The following is a 20,322-nucleotide window of genomic DNA, read 5'->3' on the forward strand; positions in this document are numbered from 1 at the left end:
TTTACATAATCATATTATGTACTTGTTTTGAAAAATGTATTCTAATGGCAGAGACTGTTGAATCTTGAATAATCTTTTCAGACATGTTGATAGTCCACCTGAAACTGAATGTGTGGTGTGAGGGCTCAGGTCAGACTTAGGTAATGTAGTGTATATACTCAGAAGTTGATTCTAGAAACTAAATAAACTAATGTAAAAATAATGATCCACATGTGTAATGTTGTCTTTGCAGTGAATGTAAAATGGGGGAAAGAGAAATTTGATGGTGTAGAGCTGAATACTGATGAACCTCCAATGGTGTTCAAGGCTCAGCTTTTTGCATTGACTGGAGTTCAGCCAGATAGGCAGAAAGTTGTGGTGAAAGGAGGCGCTCTAAAGGTAGGAATCACCAATAACTTCCTTGTATTTGTCTAATTCTGTTTAATGTTCTGATGAATGTTTAGTCAACAATAAGAATATAATGGTACAAATTTATAAATGCAACCTTGAGCAGTGCAGAAAAAAATGTGGTATGATGTGTTGATGCTGTAGGGTCTATTGCTTGTTACTGGCCTTTTGCAAGTCTACCGCTTAGTGCCGAGATAGTATGTTGGTATTTTCCTTGTTGCCTAAGAAATCAATAATACTTAACTAGAATTTTCTTTCTTATAGTTTGGTTAAGAATTTTAGTTTGTTTCTGCGCTGCAGGCCAGAAAAAACAATCCAGAACAGATACTTTTTATGCCAATATGCCAATCAATATGACTTGGTTTTGACAATTTGCCTTCTTTTCCTTCCTTCTAAACAGATATTTGAGCTGATCAGTTGTAAAACTATAAAAAGCCATCTAGAAAACGGGACCTTGCTGGGTTTTTTGTTTAGATTGACACAAGATTGGAAAAAGTATAGTCTTTAGTAAAGTCTATAGTATGCTGCTCAGAGACAAATGGCTAATGTTGGTGAAAGTATCTGTTAGCCTTTTGAGTCTTCTAAATATAGTATAAGATTTTAACAGTCGTTTTCTTTCCTTCAAAATAGGATGATGAGTGGGGCAATATCAAAATCAAGAATGTGAGTATCATCAAAAATTCATGGTACACTGCCAAAGCTTATTCATTTTATTGTAGTGATGGTCTTTTTAAGAGTCATTTGTATCATAATTGAGGTGATAGTTTTATGACTTTCAGGAAAACATAAGAATTCTGTAGTGAAGACCACCAAAATAATGGGAGACAATCAAAATTTTCATTGGTATTGTTTTGTAACTGCAGTGGCCTTTAGATTAGGAAATATTTGTCTTTCCTGCTCATATTTTATAGAATTTCCACACTGGGTCTCTTAACATTTATTTTTCTGGGAATATAGCAAGAGAATCTTGTGAGCTAAAACATGTGAGGAAATGACATTGTCTTCCTGATATGGTTTGAGAGTTTTATTACATTTTACATTGATAACCACTACTCAGTCATTTGTTCTTCTAGGATCATTTCTGTTGTATAAGGTATGTCCTGCTTTCACCAACTTGACAGATGGGCTTTAACTGCAATTTTTCCACTCCCTGGGGTAATGCAAGAGATTCTTCTTGTATTTGTTGTTGTTCTTGCCTTGTTTTTGTTCTTTACTTTTTTTGTTGTTCTTGCCTTGTAGCCTACTGGCTATTTTACTCTACACATTCATGTTGTTTACCCATTATTCTGACCAGCCCAGGGCAGAGGTTGCTCCTGAGGTCTCTGTGATACTTCCTTTCTGCATGAACTTAATAGTTCCCCTCCCTTAGATTAAACAGCAGTCTTGTAGGGAGGGGCTCTTTTAATGAGCAAATAGAGGAATGTTGCTTGATTCTCCTAGCTCTCCAGCACTAATGCAGTGTGTCAGGGTGGTGTGATAGATCAAAGAGATATGGCAAAGGCCAGGGCTCGACAAACTATGTAATCTATTCATCCATGGTGAGTAGATTACATCCCAGAAGAGCCGGGTTCAGGCGATCTGCGCATGTGCAGAATGCCGGACAGCGCGAATGGCGAGCGGGGCTCGCCGTGACTCGGCGAGCCCTGACAAAAGCTATCTCTAGCGATGTGCACTAGGGATAGGTAAAATTGTGATCTTGGATGGTGTACCAGTTGATGGTGGCCTTCCTCCAATAATCTAACTACACTTTGGGGTATCTTAAGGAATGTATACTACTTGAGGTGAATCTCTGGTTACTTCTTATTCATATTCTGATGTGCCCTTCTCATCACCAGCACCATACTTTCAAACACTGATTTGTTGGCTGAATGGGAAAAATGTATATGGTGTAGAGCCATCCAGATTATGATGGCAAGCTCCTTTTGCACATGTTGTCCCGGGAAAGGCTATTGCACCAGTATTTTTTTTCACTGACTGTCCACCTCTTGTTCTCTGGGCAATAATGTGGAATACCCCAGCCCATTTTTCCCTCATATCTATGACATATTTGCTACCCTAGACCACAGGGGCAGATGTCCATTTTGCGGGGCCCCGGGCAGCATAATTCCGCGGGGCTTTCTGAAGCACGAGGTCCGGGGCGGCTGCCCCATTTGCCCTGCCCTATATCCGCCCCTGCTAGACCAAATATTTCTCATTTCCTCAAATGGATTCCCCTGTCCTTAAAGGTAGCAGTTCGTTTTTCCCCACTACTATTAGTAATCCCAGAACAAAGTCCACAAGACAATCATCTTGCTAATTAATTCATTAAGAGCCTCTCAGTCACTTCCAAATCCTTTGCCAAATAAGGATAAATTTCTTCCCATGCAGAAGTAATCTGAATTTGACTAATTAGGAGCTTTTGCACACAGAGATAGAGATTATAGTAAACTTTATTTTATCCATTCGCATCTGAACATAGTTCTGGCTCCTAATTTCTTGACACCCAAGATCAGACAAAAGGAGGTTAAAGTATTTTCCCTTGAACTGGAGTATGAAAGATGGTTGACTCTGAAAGGCTCAAAAATGGAGTTTTCATTTAAGGGTATTTTGTGGCTCATTAATTTTATAGTCTAATCTGATTTTAGTTAAAGCTATTCATTAGAAAGATCTTGACTGCTGGCTGACTACAGTGGCAAGTCCAGATGGAAACTTGTCAAAAATACTATGAATTTTTTCCTGTTGTGCATTTTTTACATAATTAGAAAGTTAGCAGTCCTACTTGGAGATTAATGGGCTAATTTTTTTAAGATTTCATGAAGGAAGCATGTTTCAGTAGAAAGATAAAAGAATAAAGCTGTAGTTTCATTTCAGATTTTGTTTCTTTAGTTACCTTTATCTTCAGAAACAATAATACAGTATCAAATAGACGTTATAAGAGAACACTGTTAATTTACCCTCCAGTAGGAGATATCTGAAATTATTAAATTTTAGAGAGATGCAGATTTCTACTTTTCTTGCACTTATATTTTATGGATGTCTTTAATGTGTTGGATTATATCTGCTGTATTTACAGGGGATGACCTTATTAATGATGGGCTCCGCAGATGCACTCCCTGAGGAACCGGTAGCTAGACCAGTGTTTGTTGAAGACATGACGGAGGAGCAGTTAGCCTCAGCTGTAAGCATATTTTATATCTTAGATTCCATTTTTTTGAATAACTTCATTTTTCAATAAGGATGTAATAGTGTAGTCGATTAAACGATAAGCAGGTGCTTAATGCTGTTGGCTACACACAATCCTTTCCCATCTCCCCCCAAGTAAAATTTTTAGTGGGCTAACTGACAGGCTGGTTCAGTCCCGGCTCATGCCGGGTCTTGGCAGCAACCTCTGCCACGACTTTGCGTTATTATGGGAGTAGGGAGCCAGTGCGCAAGCAGTCTGGCTCAGTTCCAGGTTGAGCTGGGTCTCAATATCAACCCCCGTTGTGGGTGTATATTAGAAACACTTTGAGACAGCATGCAGGCAGGTCGGCTCAGTCCCCATATAATGCAGAGCTACAGCAGGAGATGTTGCCGGGGTCCTGCTGGAGCCAGGATTAAGTGCTTGCAATGCTAACACTGATCGATTAATCATGTAGTCAACACAATTTTTGTCAACTTCTCGATTAACGAATTACGTGTTTCTTAACATCCATACTTTTCAGTGTATTCATAATTTTTATTTGAAAGTGGATCTTAAGCTACACTTTATCTTTTATAGTATCTAACATGAAGGTGTTGACAATGTAACGTGACTTAGGAGAAAATGATACAAAGTTTGCTTTAATTTGTAGCTCATTTAACTAATATCATTTAGCTTGAAGCAACTTTATTATGGGATAGTAGAACCTCAGAGTTACAAACATCAGAGTTATGAACTGACCAGTTAATCACATGCCTCATTTGGAACTGGAAGTACACAATCAGCACTAGAGGCAGGGAAAAGCCAATACAGTACAGTACTGGACTTCTCTTGAACAGAGACTGTTACCTGAATCAGATTTCTTGGTGGCTTTTGTGTATTTACAATAGTGTACCCTGAATATATTCTGGTTGTCTTTTGTGATAATTTTGTTCTTGGTTGAAAATTTGAAACTACTTTTCCAACTGCTGGAGTAGAAGGGGGTGACAACATACAGCATGTTGACTGAATCCGATGCACTAAACATTTCTTCGGCCCATCATGATCTACCAGGCCATAGCTGGAAGAAAATATTCTGCGGGGCAGTGAGGCAGTCTGTCTGCTTGTCACTGGCTTGGCTGTGCTGCTGCTAGCACCCTATCCCTTAATATCTTTCATTATATATAAAAATGTTTTTCCTGCTTGGTGACAGAACGATGTCATCACGTCAGCAGCTCTCTCGGTGAAGCGAAAGCGGCCAGAGGGGGAGGAGGGTAGGTGAGCAGAGGGCACAACCCCCTAGTAATAGAAAAGTGCAGTCTGTGACCAGTTACCAAAATTCTGGGAGAGCACTCTCCCTCTCTCCCCCCCCACAAAAATTGCTTACCTCCAAAGTAGAAGGAATTTTCTTTGGGAAAGAAGGATCTTGCGGGGGAGTGGGAGGGAATTGATTAAATGTTTGAAAACAAGTTTCCCTAGTTTGGGATTTTTTTTAAATAACTTGAATAGTTTTGTTTCTTTAATTTTAACTATGAGCTCTTTATGATGTTTTTTAAATTAAAGTAGAACAGCCAAGGTGACTTTTGAACACTGGGCTACTGCACACGTGAAACAATATTATTATTATAAATATCCATATGTTGACAGCTTTGTAATTTAGGATTGGCATGTATTTTAATACTTACATAAGAGCTGCCTAGGGACAGCTTTGTAATTTAGGATTGGCATGTATTTTAATACTTACATAAAAGCTGCCTAGGGTCTAACAGGAAAATAATTTATACTTAAATGGTATAAACCTAGGAGACTATAGCTATCCAGGTGAAAAAGGAGGCATTCGTCTTGGATAAAATATGAAGAACTTGTTACTTTTTCTTTTATCCAATTTGTATGTACTTGCATTTTTGACACATGAATTTCAGATATGCTTCCAGTCTGTTTAATAAATACACTGCACAGATTGGGTAGCTAGATTAATGCTTTTCCCCAACAAATTTACCCAAATTCATAATTGACTCGTTTTGTATTAATCCTTTTTTCCTGACATCTGGCTCACTTCTTATTAAATAAGCTTTACAGGATACCATAATGTATTTGTGCATTTATTTATAATGATTCCTGAAATTATGGTCCAGTTGTTATTAGTATAAAAGAAATTAGATCAATATTAAAATGTAAACTTGAGGATTTCAGAAGTTTAAAACATTTCTTGAATTCCTCCTTGTACACCAATGATAAAGCAAAATATATTTTAAAATTTTAACCATGGGTTCATTAGTTTTTCAGAGTTCTGCTGAGAATGTAGACATTGTTTTAACCTTGATTTACCGTATATACTCATTCATAAGCCGAATTTTTTGGTAAAAAATATCCCACTGTGAGGAGCAGGGGTTGGCTTATGAGTGGGTTCTTCCATGGTGGGGAGGGGTTGGCAAACTTCCTATGGCTCCCATTGGCTAATGGGCCCCTGCCCACTATGTAGTTCAGCCATATGGTCTTGCCTGCCTGCCACAGCGATCCTTGCTCTGGCTGCAGGCACAGAAGCTCTCAGCTTCCATTAGCTGGTGCTGAGAGACTCTATGCCTTCAGCCAGCACTAGGATCGCAGTGGCAGGCAGGCAGGGTAAACTGTATGGCTGAGCTACATGCAGGCAAGGTAAAAGACCAATGTGAGCCACGGGAAGCAGCGCGGGCTGAGGGGATGTGCTAGCTGCAGGCACAGAGCCTCTCAGCTTCCATTGACTGTGTACAGCAAAGAGTAGCCAATGGGAGCTGAAGGGCACTGAGGCTGATGAGCTGTATGCTGGAGGCAGCTTATAAAAGGGTCATTGACTTAAAATTTTTTTTTCTGTGAGTTTGGGGTGTCCGCTTATGAATGAATGGGCTTATGTTCTAGTATATATGGTAAGTTTATTATCACTGTCATTAAAAAGATATGCAAGATTATCAAAGCAATCAGCAAGAATTTTATTATAATTTTATTTTAATTTGAACCTTTGTGAATACTTTTCAAGAGTTTGTCCTGTAAATTTCATTCTATTTATTATACCAAAATGTACATAAATAAAATGAAGCACTCTTTAATGTTTTTAAAAGCACCAAAACACAGTAAATTCACACTAATAAGGTACTAGAACTGGGAAATAAATACACTTTATAAAAATTAAGTTTGTTTAATAGATTTACTAGATGAATTTGTTGTAACATGGTGGTTGATCAGATTTCTTTAATTTCAGACCTCTCCTGTTCAAACACGGTAGTGTCTGAGTTACAGTATGTATACTAAAATTATTTCATCTCTCTTAAATCTTCAAGCACCTTGTATGTTTTCTTGGCAGATGGAATTACCGTGTGGTTTGACAAATCTTGGCAACACTTGTTACATGAATGCTACAGTTCAGTGTATCCGCTCTGTGCCAGAACTGAAAGAGGCCCTTAAGAAGTAGGTTTCAATACAAAAGTAGTAAGATTAAAATTGTTTTCTTTGGATTATGAAGTGTCTTTTGGGTAAAACTGTCTTCCTAATAGTGCTACAGACTAATAGAATCATTGTACAGTAAAACTCCAGTTGACCGGCATCCAGTGGTCCGGCACTCCTGCTAGTCCGGCACCACCTGGAACCCGGAAGTGCTCCAGGCAGCCAGACAATTGGAGCTGCTCTGCCCCGGGCTTCCCAGAGTCAGCTGCTGGTTAGTTTCAGCAGCGGCTGACTTGGGGTGCCCGGAGCAGAGCAGCTGGGGTGCTGCCGGGTTGGTCCTGCAGCGCCGCCCCCCCATCCCTCTCACACCACCCCAGACCCCTCATATTCCCCCCTTCCGATAGTCTGGCATATTTGATAATCCGGCACCCCCTGGGTCCTAAAGGTGCCGGATTATCGGAAGTTTACTGTATGTGGTACATCTTTGTCCTTAGTAAGAATTCAAAACAGTTCACAGTTTGTGTTGTAAAGTTAAAGCTGCATATTTATAGGAGCTGCAATATTTTTAATAGGGAGTTGATTCTGTCTTGCTAAAAAGTTCACATCCAAATTCTGATCCAGTCTGTTGCAAATAAAACTTCACAAAACTGTTCTGACAGGCTGTTGTGTGATCATCTGCTCTTTGGAGGTTAATATTTTGATCTTGCTTAATGTATTACAATTAGGGTCCAACCAAAATCACAGTCCATTTTGGTTAATTTCACAGTCATGGGGTTTTAAAAATAGTAAATTTCATTATTTCAGCTATTTAAATCTTAAATGTCATTATGTTGAATTGTAATAGAGAGGTAGCTGTGTTAGTCTGCTCTTGCTAAAACAAAAGGAAAAACTGTGTAGCACTTTAAAGACTAACAAGGTGGTTTAATAAATGATGAGCTTTTGTGGGCCAGACCCACTTCCTCAGATCATATTCTGGAAGAGAATTGGCATGACCATATATACCAAAGGAATACAATGAAAAAAGTGAACACATGATTAAACTGACAAATCAGATTTAGTACAGAAGATGGGGCGAGGGGGAGGGAGGGAGGGAATAGTTATTTGAGTCAATGAATGGCTAATCAGGGGTGATAAGTGGGAAGCTTATCTTTGTAATGGTTAAGGCAATTAGCATCTTTGTTAAGGCCTGTTTGTAAAGTGTCAAATTTAAGCATGAAAGAAAGTTCTGAAATTTCCCTCTGTAATCTGGTGTTAGTCTCTTTGAAGTAAGATGCATGTAGTAAGGTCTTTAAAACTATGATGCATCTTACTTCAAATGCTCCCTGTGCATTGACTCCTCCCCTGTGGCTTAGGAGTGATGGGGGTAGAAAATTGGAGGATGCAAAACTTCCTGCATCTGGGGATATGATCTAGGCATGGCTGCTCCATGCAGGGAAAATGTTCTGCCATCTGAGCCTGTCACAGAGTAGGAGCCACTGTATAGAGCTGGGGAATGCAAGGAAGCAAAGAAATCTGTGCAGGACATGGTTCGGCAAGTGTTCAGCCTTACTTTTCAAGTGCTAACCAAGGAAAGCCTCCTCTTCCAAGAAACAGGAGGGAAAGGGGGAGATAATTAAATGGAAATAGAGTGCATGCAAAATTCATAATAAAATAATTGTTAAACATTTGGTTTCATTCACAATTTAACAGAAATGATTTGAGGAATGCTAGCCTTTTCTCTGCTTCAGCATGATTATAGCAGAAATGATGGTTTAGAATGAATGTCAAAGCTCTGGACAGTGTATGCTGTCAGGTGGTCACTGGATCTCCCCAAAAGAAGTTTTCACGGTGTTTTTAAAATATTTAACCATTTAACCCCCCTTTTGTAAATTTTAATCCTGGTTGTTTTTTAGATGCTTTAATTTCATGCAAATTATTTGAATCTGTTTTAGGTACGGTGGTGCCTTAAGAGCTTCGGGAGAAATGGCCTCTGCTCAATATATTACTGCAGGTTGGTATTTGGATTAGAATCCAATGTTTTTGCTATTGTGTAACTTTACTTCTTGGCAGCTGGAGTCCAGGAATGCTATTGCAAGTCATCAATGTGTGTTTTTTCTTTTGAATCTATGCCTTGGGAGCTCCAGATTCATTACCACTGAAGGGTTCATTTTAACTTTTACCAGCTAATGTACTTCCAAGGAAAAAACTATTAGATGCAAAGCATACTTTTGTGCACCTTGCAAAATGTACTGCAACAAAGGCACACTTGAAATAGTGTGGATTGCATACATGAATCTAGGCACAATCTAGCTGTAAATGTTTAAAAGCATTATATCCCTTATTTCTCAAGTCTGTTTTAGAGTAATTGGGACTTTGTAAGGCACTCCTTTTCTTCATTTGAGGTGAACATTTTCCATGTAACCATTTCAGTGGACAATTCTTTTTTTTTTCCTCTTAATGGTAGGCTGTAACTACACTTTTTGAATTCACTGTCCTAGTAACACTACTTTTAATAGATGTTAATCGGCCTTGTAATACCAGTAATTTCAACTACTATCATCAGTATGCCATAATCCTTATGCTAGAGATTCGAGCATTGTAATAGTGTCAGACATTTAATCTCCAAAAGGAAAGCCACGTTTTATTTTGGTGGTGGTGGTGGTTTGGGTAGCAGGAGCTCACAAAGGCCCAGTATCTCTGAGCTCTAACTAGAACTCTAGTTAGACCCTCGACATTTGAATAAGGGTACTACTTGTCCACTTTGTTTTCTTTTTTTACTCTATTTCATTGCCCCACTAAGATGCTGGGTCAGCACACTGGGATTTCTACCAGTCCATTTAAGGAAAAACAAAACAAAATAAAGAAGGAAAGGTCCTGTTTGTGGGTATGCCTGCTGATCGAATTTTGGGGTGGTAAGTTCAATGGTTACTCTATACAACCATGCCTGCCCCTTCCCCTCTCACTGCATCTACTTTGTGTCCCTTATTTTCTTTTGAGGTGACAATGTTGCTTCTGAGGAGTCTAATACATTGATAAGTAAATCTTTAGTTAACTCTTTGGTGCTGGGCTGGTCAGGAGCTCCTGCATGACACACAGGCATTTTTAAAGGCATTTTTGGGATAATGCCTCTTCTTGGAGCAATATTTAAGAGCTGTTGTATCAATGGGACAGAAGGAAACAGGCCAGAAAATTTAGTTCCTTTTGTTATAAAATAACATTAGCTATATCCATTGGTATGAAAGCTTTCATGCCTCAGTCTCCTTACCTGTAAAGCATATATCATAGGCTGTTGTAAGCAGCAGTCAGTGTCCATAAAGCACTCTATAAACTTAGTGCTGTATAATGGGTACATTTTTAGGAATAAGATTAATATATACTGCTAGGAGTGTGGGGAAAAGGTGTGTGTGATGCCACTCAACATACTCTTAATCAGCATCATCCACTGCTAATAGTTTTTGAAATCTCTGCACTTGTGTACATTCACTTACTTTTCCTGGGTGCAAAGTTTAAGCATTCTCTGAAGAATTTTAAGTGTGGAAAATCAAGTTTAGTTTTGTATTGTCAGCAATAAGTGACATTTTTATTATTACATTTCTATGGCTTTCAGTTACAGAAAGCGAATCTTAACCCTGAACACTTTTTAATATTTTTAGATGTAGATGTGTTACAAGGACATTGTGCATCAGGAGTGTTAAATAGTTTCTGATGAATGTAAATTCCATTTTGGGACTGTTAGTGAGGAACCCGATTCCAGTGGCATCAAAGGGCAAGGCACTGTGTGCCTATCTTTCATATTTGGGTCATTTGTTATACCTGTTGTAGTAATGCTTGCAGGCATATTTTGCCAGTGCAGTTGTTGTGCCTACTGTTATACAATTTGGCCCTATCCTGAAAAGCTCTAATTTTATGCTGTTAAATAAGTGTTCCCTTTGAACATTGTCGTCGTCTTGCTGTTCATTTTAACTACTAGTTTGCTGTAATATTTTAAGTGGATTTTTAAATTAATTTCCTTTCAAAACTTACTTGCTTTATTTTTAAGCTCTTAGAGATTTGTTTGAGTCCATGGATAAAACATCCTCCAGCATCCCGCCCATCATTCTCCTGCAGTTTTTACACATGGCTTTCCCACAGTTTGCAGAAAAAGGTGATCAGGGCCAATACCTGCAACAGGTAAAGACTGATACTTAAAGTATAATATATTGTGCGGTATTCAAGCAATACATTTCTGGAGATGTATTTATTAAATAATTTATTCTGTCATAGAATATAGTTAGAACATAAGAACGGCCCTACTGGGTCAGACCAAAGGTCCATCTAGCCCAGTATCCTGTCTACCGACAGTGGCCAGCACCAGGTACCCCAGAGAGGGTTGACCGAAGACAATGATCAAGCGATTTGTCTCCTGCCATCCCTCTCCAGCCTCTGACAAACAGAGGCCAAGGACACCATTTTATCCCCTGGCTAATAGCCTTTTATGAACCTAACCTCCATGAATTTATCCAGCTACTCTTTAAACTCTATTATAGTCCTAGCCTTCACAGCCTCCTCTGGCAAGGAGTTCCACAGGTTGACAACACGCTGTGTGAAGAAGAACTTCCTTTTATTAGTTTTAAACCTGCTACCCATTAATTTCATTTGGTGACCTCTAGTTCTTCTATTATGGGAACTAATAAATAACTTTTCTTTATCAGCCCTCTCCACACCACTCATGATTTTATAGACCTCTATCATATCCCCCCTCAGTCTCCTCTTTTCTAAACTGTAAAGTCCCAGTCTCTTTAGCCTCTCCTCATATGGGACCCGTTCCAAACCCCTAATCATTTTAGTTGCCGTTTTCTGAACCCTTTCCAAGGCCAAAATATCTTTTTTGAGGTGAGGAGACCACATCTGTACACAGTATTCAAGATGTGGGCGTACCATAGTTTTATACAGGGGCAGTAAGATGTTCTGGGTCTTATTTTCTATCCCTTTCCTAATAATTCCTAGCATCCTATTTGCCTTTTTGACCGCCGCTGCACACTGTGTGGAAGTTTTCAGAGAACTGTCCACGATAACTCCAAGATCTCTTTCCTGATTTGTCGTAGCCAAATTAGCCCCCATCATACTGTACGTATAGTTGGGGTTATTTTTCCCGATGTGCGTTACTTTACACTTATCCACATTAAATTTCATTTGCCATTTTGTTGCCCAATCACTCAGTTTGGTGAGATCTTCTTGGAGTCCCTCACAGTCTGCTTCTGTCTTGACTATCCTAAACAGTTTGGTATCATCTGCAAACTTTACTATCTCACTGCTTACCCCTTTCTCCAGATCATTTATGAATAAGTTGAAAAGGACTGGTCCCAGGACTGACCCTTGGGGTACACCACTAGTTACCCCTCTCCAATCTGAAAATTTACCATTTATTCCTACCCTTTGTTTCCTGTCTTTTAGCCAGTTCTCAATCCAAGAAAGGACCTTCCCTCTTATCCCATGGCCATGTAATTTACATAAGAGCCTTTGGTGAGGGACCTTGTCAAAGGCTTTCTGAAAATCCAAGTATACTATATCTACTGGATCCCCCTTGTCCGCATGTTTGTTAACCCCTTCAAAGAACTCTAATAGATTAGTAAGACAGGATTTCCCTTTACAGAAACCATGTTGACTTTTGTCCAACAAATTATGTTCTTCTACATGATTCACAATTTTATTCTTTACTATTGTTTCGACTAATTTGCCCGGTACTGAAGTTAGACTTACCGGTCTGTAATTGTCAGGATCGCCTCTAGAGCCCTTTTTAAATATTGGTGTCACGTTGGCTACCTTCCAGTCATTAGGTACGGAAGCCGATTTAAAGGATAGGTTACAAACCACAGATAATAGCTCAGCAATTTCCCATTTAAGTTTTTAGAACCCTTGGATGAATGCCATCCGGTCCCGGAGATTTGTTAACATTAAGTTTTTCTATTTGTTCCAAAACCTCCTCTAATGACACTTCAATCCGGGACAGTTCCTCAGATTCATCACCCACAAAGGACGGTGCAGATTCAGGAATCTCCCCAACATCCTCAGCCGTGAAGACTGAAGCAAAGAAATCATTTAGTTTCTCCGCAATGGCTAAATGCAAAATTGCTTCTTACGTCTAGCTTTTAAAGTCCAAAAATCATTCTGTAGTCTTTTGAATCCTAAAAAGCCAGATCATAGATTCATAGAACAGTAGAACTGGAAGGGACCCTGAGAGGTCATCGATTCCAGTCCCCAGATGTTTTTGTAGAATGTAGAAAAAGTTGCATGAAGACTCAAACACCAGCTCAGTCAAATTAGTACTTTTGGAATGGCAATAAGTTCAGCGTTAATGAAGTGTCAAATTCCAAATGTCACGTTATAATTAGGGAATTGACGTTTAGTTTCGTAATATTACATATCTAAAATAATAAATGCCAATTACTGGTATGTAGTCAAATTTCAATAGTCTGTGTTTTTTTATAGGATGCTAATGAATGCTGGGTACAAATGATGAGGGTACTACAGCAAAAGCTGGAAGGGGTAGAAGGTGATGCTCTTATGGAGGTAATTGAAATCATCTTATAGTCTATGATTCTGACTGTACATAAGGCTATAAAATGGTATTCATGACTTGTTGGATGTGCATATTGTAGTAGGGTCACCAGTGTAATAGGTCAGGATTTACTGGTGTGATGTCCTGACAGGTCTCCTGCTCTGTCAGTGATGATAACCAGAAGGTTGCATGCATGTGTGCTCAATCATATGTGCTGTGTTGAGAGAACCCCCAAAGACCACAAATCAGATAAGGATCTAAGGTACCCAGCCAGGTTTATTGTTGAGTGAAGTACAGTAATAATTGTCAATTGACTCTACTGAACCACTACACATCTGTAACAATGGACTTAGCTCAATCAGTGGGAGGTCCCACTGCCCCCTAGGCTGAACAAAGATTGCCCCTCCAAAATATCACTTTATATACAGGTACAAGCAAGTTACACCTCACTCCTGAGAGGGTGGTAACCTGATATGACTCTACTTAGATACCACTCATCACACTGTACCTTGTTCGATTAGAACATCTATATCTATTATGCTGTAAGTTCAGACTGTTTCCTGAACCTGAGTCAGTATCTTTGGGGAGAATGGGTACCAAGGTCTTTTTTTTTTTTTTTTTTTTTTTATGAGCTGGTGGTACCATCCTTTAGAACGTGCTTTCAACTTATGACCAGTACCAATTACTGTTCTACACCTGGGCCTATTACCAGTTAGTGTTTTGCACTCTCAGCCATGTTTATGCCAAGTTCTGTGAGCAGGGGCCTCTCTCTTGCTCACAACTTAGCTTTGCTTTATATTAGCCAAGTTTTGTCCATTGTTAGCTAGGCCTGTGCTGCATGGACTTATGTTTTAGGCCCTCATCTTACTACATATATCAATAAGTAGTTGAACCAATTTCATTAGGCTGGAGCACACTACCATGTTTTCCTTGTGTTATGTTTATAGACTAGTAAGTGTAAATGCCCCATGATTTTGAGGGACAGTACAAAGCCCTCCATGCCATTTAAATCCCATATTGATGTGCCCGAACTCTGGAAAGTGCCTCCCTATGTAATCCAGGGTGGAAGACCACAGTGGTTATGGGTCTCAGGATCGATGCTTGTTTGAGTCTAGTGGCACTAACATTGTATTCATTCAATACGTCTTTGGCTGTTACTGAAAAGCATCTTTGTGCTGTGTGGAATCAGAGAGGGATGTCAGCAGGAACGCTGTGGCAAACAAAGGATTAGCTTTGTCAACTCACTGAGAAGTTTATTTCCTTTGGGGTTAAGGCTGAGATTTCCTCCAAAGTATATTTTTTATAAAATACATTGTGGAAAGTTTGGGGTTAAAAGGTCACTGGTAAAACAGCTTCATTTATAATTTAAAAAGTATTCTAGAGTACTTTATCTTTCAGTGGAAAATAAAGCAGTGCTGTTCTTGATAACACAGACGCTTGTTGGTTTTTGGTTTAAAGAGACTGCTTTCATAGTAATTAAATATTGTTGGTGTCTAGTCTGATTCTTTTTCCTTCTGATATGGAAATTTCAACATACTTACTTTTCTTACATTAATGATAGGTGTGTGTTCTTTTGGAATGACTAGGCATTAATGAACTTTTAAAAGTACTTGTCTGAATGAAAGTGACTTATTTTTGTTTGCTACTTACAATTATAATAAAGGAGAATCTGTTTTGCAGACAGACTCTGGAGCTACAGCAGCAGCCTCTAAAAAGAAGAGTTTAGTTGATCAGTTCTTCAGCATTGAATTTGAAACAACGTATCCTAAGGATTCTAAATCAAGATGTGAAGAGCAGTACTGATTTAGTAATTAAATTAGGGGATTTCACATATAAGGGATAGGATAACATACATTAAAAGCATAGTCCAGAAGAGGCTACAGAGAGAAGATACCTGGGTAAAAAGTGTGCCTGGTATTATAGAAGCACATAAAAGGATATTAAACAAAAATTAGAATAAGCAGTAACAGGGAAAATGGTGCCTTTTGGGGAAAAAAATCCAACCCAACCTGAAACATACACGGTGCTTCTCTAGAGACTAACAACATTTGAAGTTCTTTGCCTAGGGAAATGTTGAAAGTCTACTTTTACAGGGATGCTTAACAGTATCTGAATATAGGGGGGAGGGATAGTTTAGTGGTTTGAGCATTGGCCTGCTAAACCCAGGGTTGTGAGTTCAATCCTTGTGGAGGCCACTTAGGGATTTGGGGCAAAAGTTTGTCAGGGATGGTACTTGGTCCTGCTGTGAAGGCAGGGGACTGGACTCAATGACCTTCAAGGTCCCTTCCAGTTCTAGGAGATAGGCAATCTCCATTAATTTTAATTTAATATAAATATGGCTAGATTCTTAACAATGTATAAAACATGGAGTAGACTGCCCCTTTCCAGAGGAATTTTGTCAAATGCAAAAAATAAGTCTCACAACCTTCAGAGGTGAGGAAGTGGGCCCATACACAATTTTTAAGCAGTAGGTTTTTAAATAGAAAAATAATGTGTTTAGGGAGGTGGATCAACACTGGCATACTCAAGGGAAGTGGCATTTCAGGAATAATGTGGTATTCTTGCACATCTACCTGTAATGAATTTAAATACCTTATTTGGGGCCTGGGAAATATTTTTCTCTGGACATATGGGAAGGACCTAAGGCAGTTTGTTTTCCTTTCTGAGATATTGAGAAGGAAATGTCTGTTAAGCTCAGGGTAGCAATCACATATAATTCTCTAGAGTGTAAAGACAGGCATTAGATCTTAGGTCTTTTTGGAGCAAGAGGGTCATGCTTTTCTGTTCTCATACCATGGACATCATCTTAGTATTTCAGCCCCTAAATTGTGGCAGGAACAGATTGTGTAGTGTAAGAGAATGGATGCATAGGTTAGTGGCATGATGAAATGAGTCCACAGAAAGTTTGGGGTGCAGTTTGGAGGACGGGGAGAACATGGCAATGGAAGGGCATAGTGGAACAGAGATGAAGGTATGGGGAAGAGAAGAATTAGTTGATAGGAGGCTAGGAGTGTGCAGTAGAAGAAACCACAAAAGAGGAGAGCCTGGTTGTAGATAACCTAGCCGACAGGTGATCCACTGAAAGGAAGGAAAAGGAAAGGGGAGGATGGATAGAGTTACAGAAAAGAGGAAATGATGAGGACACTAGTTAGAGAATCAGGGAAGAAGGAAGGGGAAAGGAAGAAGGTGTTGGGGGGGTGGGGGGGAGAATGTGTACCACCTCTGAAGATCCGATTTAGTCATAGCAGTTATGACTTCAGTGGCTGAAGCTGGGGCTGTGCCCACTCGCCCTCCTTCGCCCCCACAGCTTTGATTGGGACTGTGCACCTCTCTGCAGATTTGATTGGGGCTGCAGCCAGGATTGCAGGCTACTGCCGCAATGGCTGGAGCCAGGACTGTGCATCCTTCCATGTGGCTGCATGTGGATCTGGAACTCTGCCCACCCACGCACTGTGGCTGGGGCCATGCACCCTTACCATGTGAATTTGAAAGGAGGGCTGTGCTCCCTCTTCTCCCCCACCACTCTGGGCTGCAACGAAGGTCAGAGGCAAGGCTGTGTTCCTCCCCAATCATGGCAGTGGGGCTTGTTCTCTCATTCCGTCCTTCCCCCTCTCCCAAATGGGGCACCAGCTGTCATTCCTCTTCCCTCACTAGCCTAGCTCCCTGTTTATTTGGATCGTGTATTCCTGTGAATATTTGTCTGACTTTTAGTAAAAAAATAACTGACAACATTTGAACTTTAACCATCAAAAAATACCAACCAGTTTGCAAAGAGAAGGCTAGTGGTCTAAAGCAGTGTTTCTCAACCGTTCTGTATAAAGTACTCCTTTTTCACAAAAAAAAGTACACATTAAACTTAATCATAGCCGGGCGGGCGATGAAATTTTTGGGTGTAAAAAATACAAAATAAAGCGTTGTAAAACTTAAAACAAAATTACAGTTTCCCCAAATTTCAGTTGTGTTGATGTACCCTCCAGACTTCTCTTGAGTATTCCTAAGGGTACTCGTACCACTGATTGAGAAACACTGGTCTAAAGAAGTGGGGGAGCCAGGAAAATAGCAAATGTAAAAGAACTTTTCTCTATTTCCCTCATTCACTACCAGTAGAGTGTAATATTGCAGCAGATGCCAGGATTTAATATTGGCAAATTAAGTCGAGCAATTAATTTCCTGGTAGTAAAATGGCCTTTACAAGGCGAAGTATCAACAAAATGTTTATTGCGAGTTGTTGCTAACACTCTAGCCATTAGATTTGTTAAAGCAGAGATGAATGGGTAGGGATTTGTTTAACAGAAGGGCTTTTCAGTGTACTAAATCTTAGTACAGTTAAAGCTTTGTTATCCGGTACTCTGTTAACCAGAAAGCTTTAACCAGCATTGCCCCCAGCCACAATACTGTCACATCTTCAAGTGCACAGGCCTGGCTTGGTTTACCATGACTGGCTTAACAATTTTTTATTTAAGAAGTACTAACCATCTTTAACTCAAAATAGAAATGTGAGCCCAACTACCTCACACTACAGAACTACCAATATTAAAAACGAGTTTTACTGTTGTCCATTGTTTTTTCCTAGGTTGATGGGACCTTCAGATAACCAGAATTTTTAGATAACCAGAACGCCCTAATCCCTGAGCATGCTGGATAACACAGGTTTTACTGTAGTTCTTCTGATACTAAAACCATATTCATGTAAAAATTAAGGTTTCTAAAGGGATGAATAAAGTACTATGCAATGAGGAGTTTCAGATTGTATTCACTGATTTAGTATTCCATTGATCCTATCTATGTAAATAGCACAACAGTTTATCACTTAGGATGTCATGGTTTTCCTTAACTGCATGAAGCATGAAATGTACAGAAGCAGAAGATGAGGAAGTAACTAAAGGAAAAGAAAATCAACTTCAACTTAGCTGTTTTATTAATCAAGAAGTCAAATATCTTTTTACAGGACTTAAATTGGTGAGTAATATTAAATATACCTTGTTTAATTTGCATTCTAAATGACCTATATCAGTGCCCTTGGCTTTGAGTCAGCATATGATAGCAGGTTTCACTTTCCCAGCTTTAAAAGGTAGCTGAAATTTTGGGGTGGAATATGGCAAGAGGAAAAGGGGAAGTAAATTGCATATTAACAAACAAATAAAACAGCACTAGTTGGAACCTGACATAATGCAGCCAGAGATTAGGGGTGTAAAAAGTGCTTTTAAAACTTAACCATGTGACCACTAAAAATCCTGGTGGTTACACAGTTACATATATAAAGCTTTATACTGCAGAGCCCCTGGTGAGCCAACACTGCTCATACCCGGGGAGGCTTTGCTGCTCCAGTGAAACCGGCTCCTCAGGAGCGGAGCCAACAGCTCCTGCTGGCCCCCCTCCCAGGGAACCAGCATATGTAGAGTGGGGAGGTCAGGCTGGGCCCCCATAGACAGGGGCTGCTGCAGCCAGTTGGAGCAGCCCCTGCCTGCTTGTGGGCAGGGAGCTGCTTCAGCCCCTATTGGTTGACAATTTACATTCCTACCAGAGATTGATTTCTAATTCCTGTTCTCTTCAGGAAGATCTATAAATCATGCTAAATTGTGCTCCAGACTATTATGGGTCTTGGATAGATATTCTCCATTAAACCGAGATGAGTAAAGCAAGTATCCTAAATGCTTGAAGCATGTCTTTCCAGCAATAATGCCCAATACTTTGTACTACTGAGGAAAAACGTGCAGGTAGCACTATTCATAATTGCAGATATTTTGATCAAGTCAGCCACTGTTCAATTTACCTTTGTAAAGATGCTTTTTGGCTGTTGGTGAAACAGCTGTCACACCAAATTGAAGCATACTAATAGGCCAAGCAAGCAGAATGACAACTCTGAGAACCCTTCCTACTCAAATGTAAGCTGACATACAAGGAAGAGAGAGGAAGGAGTACCTGTCAATTCTTGCTTCCTCAACAGCCAAACTGATTTTTTTTCCTTCTACTTCACCCATCCAACGGCAACTGCTAGAACAGTTACTGTACCGTCACTAATAAATCCAGAGGCAAACAAATATACAGCAGCATAAAGTAGAAGTGACTTAATGAAAGTGTTCTACACAAATTTCAGGGCTTTGCTATAATTTTAAGCCCAACATATAATGTATGCACTACCTGGATTACCATCAGTTGTGGTATTTGTACAAAATAATAGTATTTTGAGAATTGTTAACCTTTTCTAAATTATTTCTACAAGAGTTCACTCTTCTTTGTGAGAGAAATAGTGTATTTGGGTGCGATAAGAAGCTTTATGTACATTTAAAAAAAAAATTACACGGGTTTCATCTAGATAAAAGTAAATTACCAGTAAGTAAGCTGTCTTATCAATAACCCAATTTCAAAAAGGAAGGTACTGCAATTACTGTTTCAAGAAGGCCAAAAAACATCTGGTAAAATATAAGAGGTTTGAAATTAGTTTCAATTTAGTCAATAAATGCTGACTTACTTTTGGGTGGACCATTTTATAAACTGATGACACCATGTCATTTTAAGATTTCACCAAGATGAGACCATGCTAGCTTCCTCAAAAATAGTCTCTGGATGGCTGATACTTTTGTGGGGATCACAGATTTACAATTCCTGTGGTATACAAAAACTCCAGATAGTTTAAAATAAAAAAAATAAGCAGGACTCTTCCAAATTGCTGCTTTACAAATGATGGCCTAATTTGACCTTGATTGGACCAAATTGCAGGCCTTATACCTTATCTGTCCAAAGACCTCTGAAGGAGGGTCTGCCAGACTGAGTAAATTCTCCAGCTAGGAAAATTGGGGGAAGGCTAAGAATCCTCTCCTTTTGGGACAAGCCACTGGAGGGAAGACAGACCTTCCAGAAT

General features: G+C 39.4%; 1 protein-coding gene across 1 annotated transcript in view; it reads left to right on the plus strand.

Annotated features, from left to right (window-relative positions):
• USP14 (ubiquitin specific peptidase 14) overlaps positions 1 to 20,322 on the plus strand; it is a 37,658-nt gene that overhangs the window by 2,285 nt on the left and 15,051 nt on the right. Inside the window, exons 2-10 of the mRNA XM_075920914.2 lie at positions 233 to 378; positions 1,018 to 1,050; positions 3,440 to 3,544; positions 6,864 to 6,967; positions 8,875 to 8,933; positions 10,962 to 11,092; positions 13,391 to 13,471; positions 15,141 to 15,220; positions 18,305 to 18,419. Of these exons, the coding sequence (XP_075777029.1) occupies positions 233 to 378; positions 1,018 to 1,050; positions 3,440 to 3,544; positions 6,864 to 6,967; positions 8,875 to 8,933; positions 10,962 to 11,092; positions 13,391 to 13,471; positions 15,141 to 15,220; positions 18,305 to 18,419 (854 nt within the window). The remainder of the gene's footprint in view (positions 1 to 232; positions 379 to 1,017; positions 1,051 to 3,439; positions 3,545 to 6,863; positions 6,968 to 8,874; positions 8,934 to 10,961; positions 11,093 to 13,390; positions 13,472 to 15,140; positions 15,221 to 18,304; positions 18,420 to 20,322) is intronic.

The sequence above is a fragment of the Pelodiscus sinensis genome, chromosome 2 (genome assembly GCF_052426305.1).
Source record: "Pelodiscus sinensis isolate ZL-2025 chromosome 2, ASM5242630v1, whole genome shotgun sequence".
NCBI classification, from domain to species: Eukaryota; Metazoa; Chordata; order Testudines; family Trionychidae; genus Pelodiscus; species Pelodiscus sinensis.